Source organism: Dermacentor andersoni, chromosome 8 (genome assembly GCF_023375885.2).
Source record: "Dermacentor andersoni chromosome 8, qqDerAnde1_hic_scaffold, whole genome shotgun sequence".
NCBI classification, from domain to species: Eukaryota; Metazoa; Arthropoda; class Arachnida; order Ixodida; family Ixodidae; genus Dermacentor; species Dermacentor andersoni.
In genome coordinates, this window is record NC_092821.1 from 97,940,519 (window position 1) to 97,960,740 (window position 20,222).

The 20,222-nt window shown below is 46.0% G+C and overlaps 1 protein-coding gene across 1 annotated transcript in view; it reads left to right on the forward strand.

Annotated features, from left to right (window-relative positions):
• Positions 1-20,222, forward strand: part of LOC129384190 (uncharacterized) — a 123,013-nt gene that overhangs the window by 43,519 nt on the left and 59,272 nt on the right. Inside the window, exons 17-19 of the mRNA XM_072284104.1 lie at positions 3,490-3,579; positions 18,303-18,320; positions 20,054-20,077. Coding sequence (XP_072140205.1) covers positions 3,490-3,579; positions 18,303-18,320; positions 20,054-20,077 — 132 coding nt within the window. The remainder of the gene's footprint in view (positions 1-3,489; positions 3,580-18,302; positions 18,321-20,053; positions 20,078-20,222) is intronic.

Below are 20,222 nucleotides of genomic sequence, written 5' to 3' on the forward strand. Positions count from 1 at the left end.
GGTAGCTTCGGTAACTACCTCAACCTTGACGATAACTTCTTTGGCAAGTTGGTGCGCTAAAATGCAACATGTCACCGCAGTCTTATTACAGCAGAAAGGGGGTTAACCGATGGGCCCGATTTTTAATAGTCATGCCATAAGAAGCCAAAAAACACTAACACCAATGAAATTATACGGCAAATTACTTGGCTTTAATAAATGGTATGGTTTCATTTCATTTTTTATTTCATTTATTAAGCACAAGCAATTTCCCCTATGTTGTCTTTGGCGTCAGTGTTTGTTGGCTTCTTATGATATGACTCCATCTTATACGGTGGCTCGAAGACTCCTGCTCTGCTTCAACAGCTGCTCAAATTCTGAACATCTTGAAGGGGCAGAGCAATAAGACGAATACACAAGGCAGGAACACACAGGACAGCGCTGGATGCAGGCGATTCACATCGAATGCATCAAACATCGCGATGAACACTATTATTCACATCGAACATCGAACATCGAATCAGCACTGTCCTGTGTGTTCCTGCCTTGTGTGTTCGTCTTATTGCGCTGCCCCTTCAAGATGTTCAACTAGTACCAACTCGCCCAAATGTCGATCCTTCTCAAATTCTCAACTCCTTTTTTGCGACAGCACGAGAATCTCTGAGCGGACGCAGCCAAGTTATCAAGAACGTTTTGCTTGACAAGTGCACAGCGTCTTCTTAACCCCTACAGTAGGGTTTAATATGGACGCCTGCACAGACGTCAGTAACAGACAAGTTAATTCATGCTATGTATGGCACTTGCACATTACCTCCAAAGTCCACGTAATCTACATTCTGAAAACCTTTAATCATATATATCCCACAAGAATAAAGCCTGCAGTGAGGCACTCGCCGGTTCAATCAAATGATGCCAGCTCGACCGGAAAATACCACGGAGTCAAAAACATTCATGCTGCACATGAATGCACTTACGATAAGTGTTTCACGTAGTAGTTCTGCGGAAACCCGCAAGGTGGAGAGAAGTAATTATGTAGGAAAAATCACACATCCGCCCGTTCGTAGCAATTGCTACAAAGGAAACCCATACAGCTTCCTCGAAAGAAAAGCCTCACAGTTGAAGAAAAATTCGTCCTGGTCTGGGACTCGAACCAGGGACCACCGCCGTTCCGGGGCAGCCGCTCTACCATCTCAGCTAACCAGGCGGCTAGCAGATGGCAGGGCGAAGTCGAATTTGTCGACAACACGAAGCAAAGGCAAGTGTTTGTCGTAGTAGTTCTGCGGAAACTCGCAAGGAGAGAAGTAATGAATATAGGAAAAATCAGACATCCACCTGTTCGTAGGAATTGCTACAAAGGAAACCCATACATCCCATACCATAACCAAGCCGATACAGCCCCCCTTCCGTAGCAATTGCTACGAAAGGGTGGACGTCTGCTGTTCCCTATATTAAGCACTTAAGATAAGTAAATATGCATCCATTCTATACTCGTCCATAATGAACCTACCCACTTCGTTAATTATTACTCTTTTTGCAGCTAGGTGGTTGAAATAATCATGCGAACGTGGTATGATATTGTAATCAAGCGCCACTCTGATCCATAATGTCTGTCAAGAAAGCATTCTTGAATACTAACTGCACCGCCTCACAAATTTTGGCTCCCGGACGGCAAAATACTGATTGCCCCTTTTCTTGTTTTAAGCACTTTAGAGTACTTAAAATGTGCCTTTAAGGCAGAGTTTACACCTAACATCAAACTCCTGTTTCCATCAATTTTCATTCTTTATTTTACCCAGCTGTCCACAGCTACTTGTTCCCGTTTCGTACTTTTGTTTTGAATTTTCCTTTGTGAATTCACAAATACACCTTTATCAGGGTTTACGCCTGCTCATGGGCACTTCGAAAGAATACGCGAATTTGGTTGCATTGAATAACCAAACTCTTGCGCGTTGTCTGAAGGAAGTTTCATTTTTTGTGGTTTCAATTTAAAAATGAGGACAGAAACGAATCACTGCTTCTGTTCACTGTTACCGTTTAAGACTGTTTAGCCAACAAGACTGTTTGAGCTAACATCGAAACAATAGCTTGCTCATCTATGTCAACTTGATTTTGTGCGTCCACAGCACCGATGCATTTCGCGAAGCACAGCAGCGTCTATTGGGACAGTAGCTATTTCGACAAAGTAGTAGTGCTTTATTCAAGTCTTTACTAAACGCATCGCACACTTCGCTTTTCAGGTGACAAAACGAGGGCTTCCCGTAATTGAGCACTTTTACCAGACCCAAATTTCGGGGGCACAAAATCTGTTGAGTCATTCGCTCTCGCGCACTCGAGGTAACATTGTCAAAATACGCCTATAATTGTCACGTGAAGCTGACACAAGCTCTTGTCGAATCGCTGCGAACAAATCCTCAGGAGTGACAACATGCAGTTTAATTTGTATTTGAAATCGCGTTTAGATTTCTTGTCAGTATTTCAGAAACATGTATTTTTCACAATTTTAGAATACGATTGCAGAAAAACATACTTTGATCTCTATTTTCTGCTCTCCTCTTGAAAAACTCGATGTTTTTTATTCTCAGTTTTCATTGGCTAGTTCGACATGTAATATCCCTTGAAAATAAAGTTCACCGCCTTTGTCAGACTTCTTTAAAAAGATTTAATGTAATATTTCAAGCAGGTATCAAATATTGGGCACGCATATTCCGGTTTTACAGACCTTGTTAATAAAATAAATCCAAGCTTGATGTCATCGCATTGGATTTTGCCTTTAAAACCAACTGCTATATGAAGCAGCTATGCAAATTAGAGAATTGCAGACAGTTCAGTGAACCAGAGCGAGTGACCTAATCCCATGCTGTCCTCGCAACATGCCGGCTTCCGCGTCATTACGGAGATATGCACATCTTAGAACGCAAAACTAAAACTGATGATGAAAAAAGTATTATAGCAAACTGTTTATGTCGCTTTGAGGCTTGTCAATACTTCCTCTGCAGTTTTCAGGTCACGCACCTTTATTGAGAGCGCAAAAATAACAAGACGAAAATTTCATGTCGGCACCTAATTAAAAGCGCTAATCTTTCCATTTAACTGAAGCTGTTTTATTTATGTGGGCTTTCAACGAGAACGCAAAGCCCATCATATGAAGATGAGATGTACGATGTATTTTTTCGTGCACACCTGTCTACTTATTTTTTATAATCATCCGTGCAGCAAAGTGTACAGAGACATAAGGCGCAAATGTTTCCGTTCGTACACTCGTACATAACTTTCCATTGTGCTTCATCGGTTGGTTACAGACGCAGAAACTTCATATATTTTGGTTTCTCAAGTACTACTAAAGTCGCATCTTCCCGATAGCCTAGTGCGATTAGGCAATTACAATACGCACTTGTTAGTTTCGGATGAGTGCCGACCATATTTGACGATGTGAGCCCATTTACTACGTCCGAATGTTGTTCGCTATCTGTTGCTGCTGTATAATAATTGAAAATTCACGTGCATTACCAGGTCCATCCGAGTGCCCTGAAGCGATCAAGCAGCGCTGTCGAAGGGACAACATGACCTGCGTCATGAGGGGGAAAATGCCGGCTTGTACAGGTAAGCACGAATTATCCCTCAAAATCATTGTTTGTACTACCATCGTAACAAATGGGTGATCCTAAATGGAGCTACTATTTGTATTCGTTGGTGCGATTTGCTACAGGTTCTTAAATTTGCTTTAGCTGTTTCATCCAAGCAGCGCAACATGTTAATTTTACTTCGTAGAATAAAGTGTTGGTATAAGATCTGAAACTGACGTTGAACAACGCAAATAAAACAAGAACACAAAGAAACAAATACCACAGACGAGCGCTATGAAGTTGAAATTATGAACCGACAAGCCCTCATCAACGTCTGATTAAAATTTATAAATCTGCAAATTCTGCAATCTGCAGAATAAAAGCTGTAATCTCGTTGCACGAAGAGAAAGCGAATGGCATAAATTCCTTCCATTAGCATTATGAGATTTGAATAAGAGTTTCTCGCTTCTCGGATTCAAAAGCAAACTTTTTTTAAAATTCGCTAGAGGTATATAAGAGAAGCAGGGGAAGTTTTTGCTCTTTCAAATAAAGATGTGGCGTGACCTATTGCCTTCAGCTGTGTCTTTGCACTGAATCTTCTGCCTCATCCGTCGAGAAGGTGAACCTTGCCAAGGGACTGTATGGCGGCGGAAGACCTTGGAGGCGACGGCTGCTTCGCTCAATTTCTGAAGTGCCAGAGGTACTGGCGTCGGTGGCTTCTGGTTCAGGATCAGCGGACACAAGGTGGATGCGTACCCGTCGCTTTCACCAGTTTGTGGCGAGAGGAAAAGGCAAGCAGTCAGTTCCAAGCGAACGGCAGTTTACTGTTCGTTTCTGCAGCAGCTACCACGCACAGTTCTTCCTCCTCGGCGTCTAGCGTAACTAGCGCGTGCCTTTACGCCTCCCTCCCAAAAAAGAAGAAAAAGAAGAGAGACTACTTCTCCATGCGGCTAGACGGAAGTTAACCGTCCCCTCCCAAAAAAAGAAAGTTGGGGAGATTTTAAATGCCACAAGGACAAAAGAAAAGAAATGAAAAAGACAACGGACGTGATGACAGGGGCCGCACAACAAAGTTTGTGGATGGGAGTCAGCGCGAGTGGTAGGACTTCATCCTCGTAACGTGAACAATGTCAGAGGAAAGAGGTCTACGGGAGAGGTGCGAAGTGTCGGCTGGGATAACTTCGTAGTTGATAGGACTAAGATTATGCAAAACTATGTAGGGTCCAAAGTATCGGCGCAACAATTTTTCTGACCGGGCTCGGTGACGTATTGCGGTCCAAACCCACACGAGATCTCCCGGGTTTTATGTGACGTCTCGATGGCGTATGTCGTATCGACGAGCATCTTGACTTTGTCGGGATAGAACTCGTCGCCGTGCAAGGTGCCGCGCTGCTTCGGCACGCTGAACAAAGGCGTCTGTATCTGGTGTGGTAGGTTGAGACGAAGTTGGTAGGAGCATCACGTCGAGCATAGTGGTGACATCGCGTCCGTAGACCAGACGAAAAGGAGGACATGCGGTGATTTCTTGAAGCGCAGTGTTATACGCCAATGCCACACACGGGAGCACTTCGTCTCAATTTTTATGATCCGTGGCGACAGACATAGAAAGCATATCCGCAATCGTTTTGTTGAGACGCTCAGTTAACCCGTTAGTCTGCGGGCGATACACCGTTGCCGTACAGTGCGTTGTTCCACTCAACTACAGGATATCTCGGACCAACTGGGTGGTGAAGGCCATACGGCAGTCTGTGACAACGACAGCGGGAGCACCATGTCGAAGCACAAAATTTTTGACAAAGAAATTGGCTACACCTGAAGCAGTTTGTACTGAACGGCTTGTGTTTCGCACAATCTAGTGAGGTTCTCAGCGGCGATAAGTATCCAGAGGTTATCAGCCGAAGACTTGGGAAATGGGCCGAGTAAATCAATCCGGACTTGTTCAGAAGGTGAGCAAGGGGCTCATACTGGCTCAGACAGGCTGGTTTCAGTGGTGGAACATTGCGACGCTGGTAATCGCGACAACTTCTGACGTACTGCTTCACGGTTTGTGTGAGATTTCGTCAGTAGAAGTCAAAGTACAGTAGAAGAGTACAATTGAAACCAAGATGCCCGGATGTTGGTTCGTCGTGGCATGCACGTAGAATGTCGTCGCGGAGAGGAGCGGGAACATCGAGCAGGAAAACGGCTGCAGTAGGGCGAAAGTTTCGCTTGTATAGGATGTCGCCACATATGCAGAAAGAGGACAAGTCACGCGCGAACTGCCTCAGGGGTTATGGGCGGCTCCCATCAAAGTATTCAATCAAGGGCTGGAACTCGAAATCTTGGCGTTGCTTGTGATCTGCGTTTAAAAACGGAAGAGTACAAAGAAAACCAGAGTCGTCGTCAGTATCTAGTGGCGCGGTTTCCACGGGGGCGCAGGAGAGACAGTCGGCGTCCGTGTGTTTCTGGCCAGATTTATAGACGATTGTCACATCAAATTGCTGCAACCGAAGGCTCCACCTTGCGAGACGGCCTGAAGGATTCTTCAGATTCGCCAGCCACCCGAGAGAGTGGTGGTCGTTGACGACGCGGAAGGGGCGTCCGTGTAAGCATGGCCGGAACTTCTGGAGCCCATACAATTGTGAAGCATTCCTTTTCTACTGCTGAGTAGTTTTTTTCAGCAGCAGTCTCAGCAACACCAGCTTAAAACTGTACGAGTGTCGCTCCGAGACCAACATTACTAGCATCAGTGTGGACTTCTGTGTCGGCCTCGGTGTCAAAGTGACCAGGTATCGGTGATGTCTCTAGATGTGGCTGAATATCGTGGAAGGCGTCGGATTGTGCCAGGCCCCAATCAAATGTGACGTCGTTTTTGATGAGTCGTTGCAAAGGTTCGGCAATCTAAAAAAATTGGGCACAAAACGGCGGTAATACGAGCAAAGCCCTAACCATCGGCGGACATAGTGATTTGTCTTCGGTATCACGAACAGAGCAACTGCCATGGCTTTTTCAGGCTCAGGGCGCACACAGGTGCTGCTGACAATAAGACGAAGAAATTAAAGCCTCACGTAGCCAAAGCGACATTTTTCGGGCTTCAGAGACAGGCCGGCATTGCGGATGGCTTGAAGAACCGCCTCAAACCAGTGCATGTATTGCTCAAACTTGGTGGAAGAAACAATTACATCGTCTAAGTAGACTAGACACGAGTGCCACTTGAAGTCAGGTATAACTGTGTCGATCATGCGTTGAAATGTGGCCGAAGCGGGATACAATCAAAAAGGGAGGACCTTTAATTAAGAGAGACCGCCGGGTGTTATAAATGCCCTTTTTTCCTGGTCCCCTTCGCAAACCTTAATCTGCCCGTACCCACTACGCAGACCCTTTCAAAAACAGTAGCGGGCATGTCGCAGGCGATCCAAAGAGTCGTCAGTCCGAAGAAGGGGGTAAATGTCTTTTTTCGTGATCTTGGTCAGTTTGCGATAATCGACACATAATCGTAGTGAACCGTCTTTCTTCTTAACTAATACAACAGGTGAAGCCCAAGGACTTGTCGCTGGTTGAATGACATCATCGTCTCGCATTTGTTTAACTTGATGACGAATAGCAACCTGTTCTCACTGCGACACGCGATAAGCGTGTTGGCGAGCAGGTTGGACGTCCGATTCAGTGATTATTCTGTGTTTGATTAAAGGAGTCTGCTTGACGTTCAACGTGGTGGTGAAACAGTCACAAAATGACGATAGCAGAGTGAGGAACCTCTCCTTTTCCGGTTGGTCGAGCTGTGGGTTGACGTTGATGTGAATAGTCAAGTTCACATCGCTTGGTTCCGGAATAGAGCTTGTCGTTACCGAAGCACAGGCGTTGGACTGCGCCACTGTTTCAAAGTAGGCCATGGTGGTATGCTTCGCAAACTGCTTGAATTTGCCACAGAAGCTGGTAACTAGGATCGTGGTTTGCCTATTTTGGCGCTCTACGAGATCTCGTGCGACGCCGACTTAGGGATAATTAACCAATAACGGTTGTTTAAGGACTGGCGATTCATGTGGTGACTCGGTCGACCGAGTACATTCATGGTGTAGTCTTGCTTTTTGTGTTGGTTTTGTGTGTGACGCGGCTTTGAGTCACACGAGATCTTTCACCCCTAACGAGGAAGGGCTTCACGTATCATTTGGCTTTGCTGTCTTTCCCCGCGCGCTTATGCATATAGAATTCAATATTTACAAGAGCTCTGCGTGGCCGTAAAGCAGTTGCAGTCAGCACTTTGTGTTGGCTTCCTTGTCGGTCCCTGCCAATTTGTTGTGCGCTGTGATCGAATAGAGTAACATAGTTCCAAATATTGTTGTTAATTTTGCACGTCTACGATTTCGTTAATCTTGGTCCCCAATCAAAATCGTGCGTGCGGAAGTCCGTGCGACACAGTTTTTCACTAGCTGATAATTTGATATAGGTCGGTGTAATTATTTTTAATGGGAACGAGTGTGCATTTAATTACGATGCGTTTGAGCGGAGAAACATCGTTCGGCCCCTAGATAAGTCTTTGTCTTAAACTGGTACGCTGAGGCGAACGCGTACTCGTTTACAATACTACAGGTTCACCATCTTAATGCCGCTGTTCTCCTGCAGTGCTCTGTCTTTTATGCCACAGAAATAAATCGCTATAGGATGAACAAAAACTAATTGAGAGAGAGAGAGAAAGAGAGCGATGCAAAGGAGAGAATGGCAGGGAGGTTAACCAGAGTTAAAGCCTCCGGTTTGCTACCCTGCACTAGGGTAAGGGATAGGAAAAGTAATTGGAGGAACTGTACAGCCGGCGCAATGAACTGCTCATCACTTAATGCGGCAGCCTGGGCTGCGCCCTCTCACCGGTATCGTTAGAGGGAGGGCTGTAAAACGTGTCCAATCTGACTGAATAAACAAATATTTCGTATAAGTTACAACCAAAATCATGCGACCTCTTCGGGCGCAAGGGCTTTGTTGAGAGAACGCAAATAACATATTCGAATGGCTTAGTTAAGGTGGCATTTACTTAAAGTGAAGAGCAGATGAAATTATCAGAAATTCTAGCCTAAACACCGCAAAATCGCTTTTCATTAGCAAAAACCCAAGCTAAGAAATATTGCCAAACAGCCCTAGTGTATGTTGGGCATTTTTTACAAAAAGTCTCGTGCTTGAGCTATTTTATTCGAGTGTCGCAGAATTTTAGTTATCTCTGTCTTCACTGACAGTTGTAAGTGTAAGCAACTTTCACCATTTGCATTATTTGCTCACGTTATTTTATATGCATATCACGCTCATTTTTGTGTCTTGAATAATGAAGCTAGCTTTTGACGGCTGTGCCTCTGTGTGTGTATAATGTTGACATTCTAGTTTCTTCATCTGTACGCCCATGCATCTTTGACCAGATCAAGACAGCGTGCGTGCGACCGCAACTCAATATATGCAAATATGATGGAAGTCAGTATAATATGCGCTACAGCTTTCCGTTGCCTTTTGTGTGCATATGCATCATTCTGTATATCAGTATAGGCTGGCTTCATACCCTCTTTAGCTAACTCCACCCAACAAATATTTCGGACTTCGTTCGTTTCATCTCCCATTAAAATTTTTTCTATACCTTATCATTATCATGTGAAAAGCGATCGCTGTCACCGTGGCAGCTAACTAACTTTTAGTTCAGTCAAATATCGTGAAGTCGAAAAGGACGAAAAGAACACGTATTCCTTTAAAAAAGCAAACTAGATTAAAACAACAAATCTTGATCTGCCTACATAACACTTGCGATCTTGAAATAAAACATGCGCCCCAGTGGACCCCACACTGCCACTAACTAGACTCGTTTACTATAAGCAGAATGTCGAGCCTAAACAAATGCCAGTTTATTTCAGGTTCGAATTCAGCGCGCTCCAATTTCGTTGAGGTTCAGTTCCGATTCGCAGCAACAAGAATTCGTAATCAAATCCAAATCAAAGCATTTCTTTCAATGAAAGAACAGCCTATGGGGGGGGGGGGGGTTCATTGAATACACGCTGTTATTGATAGCTTGACGGGGCCAAAGCAACCCTGACGACGCATTTGGGAGTACAACAATACGTGCCCAACAGCCAGAATGCACAATACGGTAAATGTAAAGCACCGAACATTTCGTAATAGTAGGCTATACCAATACACTAGAGAAAGGAATGATACGCATACTTATGACTGCCCATAATAGTTGCATTTCTCATAGAAAAACTAAAATATACACTAAAAGAACACCATGACCTAATCATGGTGTTCACGGCATGACCTAATCTGAAATCAAAACGCCCTTGAAGAGTGGGCACGAGCCAGCTCACCAGAAGCATGTTGGACGACTACGTTTTAATGTAGGTTCAGGATAAATGGTTCTGTGCCTAACAATATGCATACAACTATTGTGCTCATACTGCATCCGGTGTTAGAAATGAGACCTTTTGTAATTAATGTACCGTAGTTTCCATCTACCTATAATGTTCTTGTCATGGGCCTTTAATTCGCTGATTGTTGTCTGAACTTGAGTTAGTCCTAGCTTTTTTTATGGCATATCGGGCTGTTTTACAGTGCACTGATCGTCCTTTGAAGTTGGTAAGAACAGCTTTCAACCTGTATTACAAGCAAGGCCGAGTACGTTAGCGATATTATTGCTGCCTAATTATCGCTTGAGCCAGTTCGTGCTAGCAGTAACGCACGTTGTTCTGCATTCTGTATGTACATGAAAGATTTCACTGTTCTAACAGGGCCTAATTACTTAGATCTATTATTTCATTCTATTCTATTCCTTTTTTATCATAAACCGCCAATCAAGACCAGCTAATTAAGGTGATAACGTAGGCTGAACGCCTTTCGAATCACTGACGAAGTGGGGAAGAAATGAGTTGGAAGTGAACTGTTACGTGATCATGGTCCATATATCAGTTAACTTGGCCATGAAATTTACTTGATAGTAAAATCTTAGTATCATGGTAAAGATTATAAGGCGGTCGCGTCGTTGTTGGCGTTGCGATAAGACGACACCGATCCCATAACAACTGGCATCGGTTCGGACCCCTGTAGGTGCGGACGGGTCAAAGTGGGCCAAAACCGGTGGGTTTTCGAGAATCGTGATAAGGCGTGAAAATGTGGCAGCCTGAGGGGAACTCCACGTAAACGGCACGTCTTTCTTCAGAAGTTCAGTGATTGGTCGAGCGATTGCTGCGAAATCTTTCACGAACCGCCGGAAATAAGAAAAGAACCCCACAAAACTTCGAACGTGTTTGACTGACTGAGGTACAGGAAAAGCCGTTACTGCACGGACCTTCTCCGGGTCGGGTTGTACTGCGTAAGTATCGACGAGTGGGCCTAGCACTGTAATCTGTCGGGGCCCGAAGTGGCTTTTCGAATAGATCAACTGGAGACCAGCCTTGTGCAAGACGTCAACCACAGCTGCGACACGCTCAAGGTGTGTCTCAAACGTAGGAGAAAACACAAGGACGTCGTTGAGCTAACAAAGGCAAGTTGACCAGTTGAAACCTTGCAGCAGGGAGTCGATCATTCGTTCGAACGTGGCGGGAGCATTGCATAAACCGAACGGCATAACCCTGAATTGGTAAAGGCCAGCTGGAGTGAAAAAATTTGTCTTTTCTTGGTCTTGCTCATCGACGGAAATCTGCCAATCACCAGCTCGAAGGTCGATGGAGGAAAAGTATTTGACACCATGAAGACAATCAAGAGCGTCATCGATTCGTGGTAAAGAGTAAACGTCCTTTTTCGGGGTATCTACCAAGTTGACATTTCCAAATTCCCCGAGTTTTCCAGGTTTTCCCCGAGTGCCATTGAAAAATTCTCTGAGTGACGCAGAAATATGTTTTATGTCAAGACGGGCTGAAACCTCGTCGCCTGATGCTGTCACTCTCTAGTGGGTCTATAAAAAAAAATTTTATTAACGACCTAATTGAGTTTGAATACTAACGAGTGGTGTTTATGTTATTCAAAAAGAGAATAGAAGGGAGGGGTTAGTAAAATGCACAGCAAATAAAATGTCTACAAAAAAATTGCAAATCGAGTTGGACATCCTCAAACACGAATAAAAAGCAGCTGCATACAGAAGCAAATATTTTCGAACATGAGCTATTTTTATCAACTGATAGAAGGCTCAGTGGTATGAGGCCCGAATCTTGTCACAATTAATATTCTCTCTCAAGAGCTCGTAAGTCAATCTGAGCTGTCCTGACATACTCTCAGCGCACACAACACAACACAACACGCCTCAGTGTTGTGTTTCACTGCTTTAAAGAGTTTATTTGGGTGCGGATGATGGACACCTGCGTCCCGCCATCAGCCAACACTTTCTATTTTCATATCAAGCTACTTCAAAACGGCGACAGCACGCTTCCTTTCCCGTTCATTCCTCAATGCAAAGGTTCTTTCTGTTCTTGTCCTCCTGCCACCACTCATTCGTCCCACGGACGATTTGAAGCATCTTCTTGGTCAGTTGCACAGTCCAAGTCCGATTTTTCGCACTCCATAGAGGCTGCGAAAACGTCCGAAAAATCGGCCAGTTGGAAAAAATAAACGCATGTCATTTACTGTCCTTAAAGTCTGAAACCGCCACAGGCACATTCGAAAACGCTCTGAAGGCCTGTCGGTACACATATTAGGCATATCGGTGCTCATACTGTAACAGGAGATCCCGGATGTACGCGTGTATAATTGAGGAATACATATTGTGACCCGTGACAATTGCCCCTTCCGACGCTTGTAATCCTTCACCGCCATAATTTGCGTATGCTTCACCACGTAACATTTTTGTACTGAGCCGAAGCTGATTTTCAGGAACCGGTGTTCAACGGAGCGTGCTTTCCGAGCTTCGAAGCCAATTGCGAGGACCACAAAAGCGCAGTCGGTGCCATTGCTGACAGCAGCGAATTCTTTCAATGAAAAACACGGCACCCAACGGCAACAAGCTTAATAGCTAACGTCGAAGCAGCTAGGTCTAGCGTTGCCGCAGTGGTGTCTACGGCTGCCAGCGGAACTGCGTGCGGTTCCGCTGGTTCGTGGCGGCGAGGTAATCAAAACGGCAGCGGTCGTAGCTTTGATTAATGCCGTTTCGGATCTGCGGTGACGGCAAAAAGTCCGGAAAATTGGACGGCGAAGGGTTCTTGCGTCCGAAATTTCAGACGTTTCGATACATTGACTATATGGGGTACGTGGTGGTGCCGCGAAGCCATCCAAATTATCGGGCATCCGGAAAGTCGGTCGTTGACTGTACACTGGAAACTCCTCCAGCCGACGACAGGGCCTCAAAGATGATTCATTACGATTCCTCTCTATTTCTCGAGCCAGCATACGGCGCCTTTCGGCCCTTTCAACAAAATTACCGCTCCTTTTCCCTGATAGAGGCACAAATTCCCTGAGTTTTCGCTGAGTTCTTCCAGACTACTTGAAATCCCTGAGAATTCCCGGTTTTCCCAGTTTTCCCAATGAGTAGACACCCTGTTTTTAGTAATTCGGTTTAGGTGGTGATAATCAAAGCAGGAACGTCCAGAGCTGTCTTTCTTTTTAACGAACACGACAGGCGACGCCCGAGGACTCGACGAGGGCTCAACAATCCCTTTGGCGAGAATTTGTTTTCTTCCTGCTGAATAATTTGTCGCTCTGCCGGGGACACGCGATATGGTCGGCGGTGAATGGGAACAGCATCACCAGTGTTTATCCGATACTTAACAAGGGACGTCTGACCAAGTGGTCGATTGTCAGCGTCAAATATGTCGCAGTAGGAAAGCAAAAGGCGATTAGGGCGGCTGCTTGGTCAGCTGCCAGGTCAGGAGTGACCACGGGACGTAATGGGCCGTCGAGGTTCAAGGCATCCTGCGCGTAATCAGGAGGATCTCGAGACGCGTCGGCTGCAAATGCAATGACGTGGTCGTCCGTCGCTGACCGGAGCGTGGCCACCGCTTTGCCTTCAGGTAACATTTGCTTCGTCAAGCCCAAATTGATAGCGGGGAGAAATATCCGATTAGCGGCAAGGGTTACTACGGCGTATTTTTGGCCCCTCGTAAAGCAAAAATAATCTAAATAAAAATGAGGGAAAGCCGCAGCACCAAGGTATAGCAGCTTTAAGCCAATCAAAAATAAATGAAGAGGGGTAGAAACCCAAAATGTAATTTGAAGTAAAGCCAATTATTAAGAAAAAAAAACCGAGGTATACCAACAGAGAATGTTTATGCATACCAGGAGGGGATAGGACAGCGGAGGACTTGTCTGCATCGGCGTGGGACGGGTGAGGCCTCGTTGCGTCCAATTTTATTGAGTAGGAGGAAAAGGGGGAAAAGGAACTAGGATGTCTTGAGATCGTGGTCCAACGAACAGGTGCGACAACACAGCCGCCATCAGGCACGGTTGCCGTTGAGGCCAATTCGACGAAGGTCAAGGCTTTTGGAGATAAGCGAACAAACACTGTAGTGCAGAGGGTGTTCGGTTGTTCCGGGCGAACGTCACAGCATACCGGGGGAACAGTCAATGAGGGCAGAATGCATCGTCAGTAAGTTGAGCCCGAAGATTAGGTCATGTGGGAAGCTGGTCAGCACGGTGAACAGGACTGGAACTTGGCGGCCAGATTCCTATGCGAGCAGTGCACATAGCCCTCACGGCAGCAGTGGCGCCATTGGCGACGCGTACGAGTCGAGGGATGGCAGGCTTAAGAAGTTTTTTGAGGTGGCGACATAGGTTAGTGCTAATTATGGACTCTTGGGCTCCAATATCAATTAATGCCGTAAACGGAACACCATCTACGTCTACTTCAATTAGGTTGGTGTTGGTGAGAAGCATGAACGGAGGACCTGCACAGGTCGAACGTGATGCAGCACTACCTCCAACAGCTGCACGGCCTAGGTTTGGCGAGGAAATGCAGCGAGGCTGGGGTGACGGGGAGCGACGGCGTTGAGGCGACGGCGATCGCACGGAGGAGCGGCTGTCAGGGGCATCAAAAGTAGGGTACAGACGGCGAGGTGAGGAACGGCGAGCGTCGGCGTATGGGCGAGGAGCCGGGAATGAGCTCCAGTAAGGGGGCATCCAGGTGGTAGGGCAGTGGCGGGATACGTGACCAATGCGGTGGCAGCGGAAGTAGATCGGTTTGTCATCTGGGGTTCGCCATTCAGCCAGCTTGCGTGGTCTGGGAGCGAAATACTGGTCATTACAGGTTGTGGACATGGGAATGGGTACCGAATCAGGTCAGGAGACAGAGCAAGCGGTAGGGACGCCAATGTTTGCAATTTCTTGCCGCAACACTGCTTGCATAACGGAAATAGTGGGGGCGCTTGGTCAATGGTACCGCCAGGGGATCGTGAGATGAAGGGGGGCCGGACTCGCCGCTTCAATCTTACGGCGAACGATAAGTATGACGTTCTCTTGAAATTGTCGTTTGGCGGTAAGTGCGGAGCAAGAGAACGTGGCAGGGGTGTTTGTTAACCGGGAAAAGTGTGGGACGATGCGGCGGCTTTTGGCTACCTCGAAGCAGCGGCATTCTTTCACGATGGCGTCGACGGTAGAAACGTCGTTATAGACGAGCAAGTCGAAGGCGTCGTCCGCGATTCCTTTTACGATATGGCCCACCTGGTCAACCTCAGTCATGTGCTCGTCGACTTTCCGGCAAAGCACGAGCACTTCCTGTGTGTAATAGAGATACGATTCGGTCGACGACTGGACACGGGTGGCAAGCTCTTTTCGCGCAGCCTGTTGGCGACCTGACGGGTTGCCAAATAGGTCGCGAAGCCGCTCTTTGAAAATGTCCCCGCTGGAGAGCTCGACCTCATGGGTGGGAAATCAGACACGCGGGGTCCCGTCCAAATAAAAGATCACATTGGCAAGCATTATGGTAAGGTCCCAGTGGTGGCTTGATGAGCCACCACTTGATACATGATGAGCCAGTGGTCGACGTCAACGTCATTAAGGCGGCGAATGTCCCAGGATCGCGGAGACTGGGAACCGTAATGTACGTTGTGGTTGCCGCCGCAGGCGTAGATGGCAACGGGGTGGTTCCATCGGAAGCCATAGCTGCCGTAATCATAGCTGCCATAGCCAAGCCGACCGCTTCGGAGCTCCGTGGCGAGGACGGGGAACGTTCCGCCTCCACCACAGTGTGTAAGACTAGCGACTATGTACAGGTATTATTTACAACAGCGGTTGCAGCGCTGACCGGTTAGATTCACAGCGTGAGCCCAGTTCGTTCTTCCTCCTCTTTTCTCGAGTGATGGAGCCCACGCGCCTCGTTCAATGAATCAAACACCACACGCATGTAGCAATATGAATTTTCGGGCTATCTAAACGATCGATAGCTGACAGATTAGAAAAGGACATTATTCCAAGCGCGAGGCGCATTTGCACGGGTGGATTGAGCGTGTTACGCTCACGTATTCATGTTAGTGGTCGCAGTGAAAATCCGTACATCTCTAGTATACCGCTACGATTGCTGCTGCTCACAAATTTCCGTCAGTGACCTGTTTGTTCAACACCAAAATGAGCTACTGGGAACCATGAACCCGTCCATCTTCATCGAACGATTTACCCTACCAGTATTAAAGAATGCTTTACCAGCTTACGATATCGATGACCAAGATATCGTTTTATCTCAACCTGTTTTTAACACCAAGCGAAAGTTACTGGGAGAGTAATATTCAGTTAGTGGAGATGTGCCGGCGCGAGTGGTGTCGCTTGAGTAAATAAAAGCTTTTAAGCGGACTACTTTGCGTAACAACACTAAAAAGGAAAAAGCAGATTAGAATGCAATGGCAGATTACGTTGATCGTTAGATCAAGCAACTCGTGCCATGCAGTTATTTCTGTGTCGCTTGTGTCTTTAGCCAATCCACTCCTCCAGTAGCAAACAAGCCGTGTCCAAAAGCTTCGTAGCTTGTTTGGCATAAGGGGTAATTCCCGTATGCAGAAATGCATGTTGAAGCCCATGCGTGACTTGATCTAAATGACGCCAATCGTGATCCCGCCGAAGGAAGCCCAATGAGCGTCTTTGAGCGCGTTAACGCCAGGCGTCATTTCAATCAAGTCAAGCATGGCCTTCAAGTTAAGTTGCATTTCTGAATACGGGAGTAAGGTAAAGAAAGAGAAAATAACAACTATAATTGCAAAAGCAGGTTACTACATTATAGACTTCCGTTGGCCTTCATTCTGCGTCGCTTTCTATGTGCGATCGTTTCCTTAGTTCTACAGTTATTTTTAAAACGTAAGTGTTATAAAATAAGTCAAACAATGTAAAATAAGTGCGACCATAATGGGAATAACTTTATTGAATTCACCTTCATGAAACACATTCAAATCTAAGAAAAGTGTAGACAGAAGTAGTAATACGTAATTGGTGCCCGAGGTTATTAACAAAAATACAGCTACGTTTAATTTAGCCATTAGTGCTTAAAGGCATTCTTACTATGGTGCTGAAGTACTGCAGGTATAGACGGCTTGAGAGGTAATTGAGCAGTTTTCGTACTTATCGTTGCAGCCATTTTTATGCAATGACTAATGGGAGTCGCTAATGACATGTATATGGGTTCGGAGCAGCGAGGCATACTGTGACAATGAACAATATTTTCCCAATGAAGCTGTGTCTTCCCGAAATGAGAACACGACCGACGGCATACCTTATAAACATATCGCCGCCATTTAGTCTCTTGTGATATACTGTAAGCTAGTGAGAGACGTGAACATTCAAAAACGAGTTAAAGCGGTGTAATGGGCAATTTATTACCATACGTTGAGAAGATGGATGTGTTTTGTTAAAATTTATAAGTATCTTAGTTGTTTTTTTTCTTAGCTATTGTTTAATCATGCAAAAGATTGTATATACGCCGGTGTATTTAGCACATTATATATATTGTAATGAAGCAGACGCGCCCCTGTGTATGTGCCGTCTGAAGAGGAAGACCAAGGGCCGTGCCGTGATCGCGAGCGAGGCCCGTGCTACGGACAGCCCTTGCAGTGCCTTGATTTACCTAGCGTTCCACAACGTTGTGGACGACAATAAACCTCGTCGCAATATATATGTATGTATATATATATATATATCATCGTGTCGTATATGTTTTATACGAAGCATCTACTCATTTTAATGTTCTGACCCTAGAGAAATCATTAGAGGTCACGCCTTGCAAAGGCTGTGGGTATGAAAGTGTAGACCAGAATATTCTGATTGTATGTACGCGGCACTTTTTGCGCAATTTCTTTCGCGTATTTTTCCCAAATGTGAAAATATATAAGTAAGTATGACTTCCAATGCGCGGTAGTGAAGCTAAAAGTATCAGAAATCCATCTTCGCAACGAAGTCGTTCGATAGGAAATTTGAACCACGATTACGAAGCATACACAAGGCATACGCGACCATTCAATCGGTCAGATTGCTTTTATTACTCAATGACTTTGTTACCGGCCCAACTTTTACCACTCAAAGCTATCCAGAAAGAAGGCACTAAGTTTCGACAGACGGTTCTATCGTGAAAGACGACGAAAACCAAGCATTTTGTGATTTAAGAGTGCAGCTACTTGGGCTAGTTGAAATTGAATGCTGTGACGGAGTGTGTTTCCAGGACAGGGACGGCACACAGATGAACAAACGGCTGTTGTTTGTTTATTTGTGTGCCTTGCTCTGTGCCAGTCTGAAAAGCGGGCTGCCCCACAGTAAGCCATTAGGTGAATTCATAGTGCTGTAACATGACAGAATGCCAGGACTTGGCCAAAATATTCAACTCGTTGTAAAACCTTCACTGTGTTTTCTTTCATGCAGCGCCACCCCTGAGCACCCGTAAGTCAGAGCATTTCTCTTTTTTACGAACTACACTTTCCGAAGGTGATAAGCTTTAAAATGACAGAAAGCTGAGCTAGTTGATAAGGATTGATTATGCAAAATAGAAGTGAGGCGTGCAGACAGGACACAAGAGTAGAGAAGTGGAAAACACTTCTATAGTCGGCGTTCGTGTTGTCCACTTCTCTACTCTAATAATAAGCTTTAACAAGGACTATTATTTAAAGAGTCCTCCACCCAGGTTCGGGCTTTGTAAGCAAACGAGCATGGCACGCAAACCACTTTGTGCCTACGATGCTAGTCGAAAGTGAAGCGTCTGGGTGGCGCGAAGACGTTTGAAATTTCAAACAGAAGGCCGCACGTGCTTCTTGCCGAGGGAACCGCGCTTCGAGCAAGAGGTCAAGGTTACACGTATAAGACTGACTGCTTGCAACTTCTCGTACCCTGGCACGTGACTTTGCTTTACCACGCGATGTTAAAACGGGCGATGCCGCCACTCAGACTCCACCGCACGGCACGACATTTAGAGAAAACAAAACAAAATCAGCAGCGATTGCGATGCCACCCAATGCGATATTTTAGCGCCGCTCTACAGGCGTTTTGATTTCACGATATATTGAGGCATCACACAGTTCACCGCACCGAACGGCAGAGCTGCAACGCGTGGCGCTATGCATGGGTGCCCCATGTAACTTGAGCCAAACTTTACAAATATGCAAATTTTCCGTAGCTGGAGAAAGCCAAGGTAATGTTGTCTATGCGGGAAGAGAGCGGCAGCTGGTGCGGCCAGCCTGACTTCGAACAACAGGGCCTTGCTGACGTGGCTCGAGTCACACGCAGGTGTGTGGCGCCGAAGATTATTGCGGATGAGGACTCGCGGTGGTGACGACTATGCTACACGTCAAATAGCTTCCTTAAAGGGCGGCGCATACCCATTGACACATAACCAGTGGTTTAAGTTGGCGTCAAAGATGTTGAGGATTATGAAATAGCGGCACTGACCCGCGGTTCATAATCATTGACCCGAGTTGGTCGGATGGCTGGATTCGAACACGGTTCTCTAAACATAGCGGATCGCTGATGTACCCATTAGGCTATAGACTACCCATTGACCGAAGATGGAGCGCAAATGGTTAGAACACAGAAACTAACCGGAAATTGCGGGAAGTATCATAACAATGCTAATCACTGTACAAAAACATGTCAGCTGATCGCCGATATTGTGGCTAGCTAAACTTTCGCATTCAGTCCTCTTCCTGAACTTGATGACGTCATCACTCGTGCCAAACAGTCGGCGTCACGGTCTCACCTTTCGACGTTACTTCCCTCATTTTCCCTGTCGTAGTGACAACCTCTCGATTTCTAAACCGCCCGCCATCCTCGTCTCCATAGTCCAACCACCACCACCCAGCACAGCGTCTAAATACATCAGACGACACAAAACCGTTGCACTTAAATGAAAAGCTATTTCCTTTCGATAAATGATTTGAGCCTATGCCAGATAAACAAGGTTCCCTCCTTGCTTTTGATCGCTTTTGTGGTTCAGTAACGGTACATGTTACTCATTTGTCTTTCCGCTGTCGATGACGAGCTGGTACTCGGACGATGGTATGCAGCACGTTCGCGTTAACGCTGGTGCTCAAGCGGCAGTTATTCGCCAGTTAGCTTATGCGTTGGGCGCCGCCTTCCCTACATCGCAAAATCGCTTAACTATGTGCTCTTTGCTTTGGCAGCACCACCGACCACGCCACTACCAAGTAAGTTGCTACACCTTGCGCGTGTGTTTCGTTTCGCAATGGTACTTCAGGAGAAACACTTACCTCTAAAGTTAAGGTATTCTTTTCAAATGTGCAAGCTTGCCCCCCGCCCCCTAGAACAAAAAACTTTCTTGCTTGATTATAA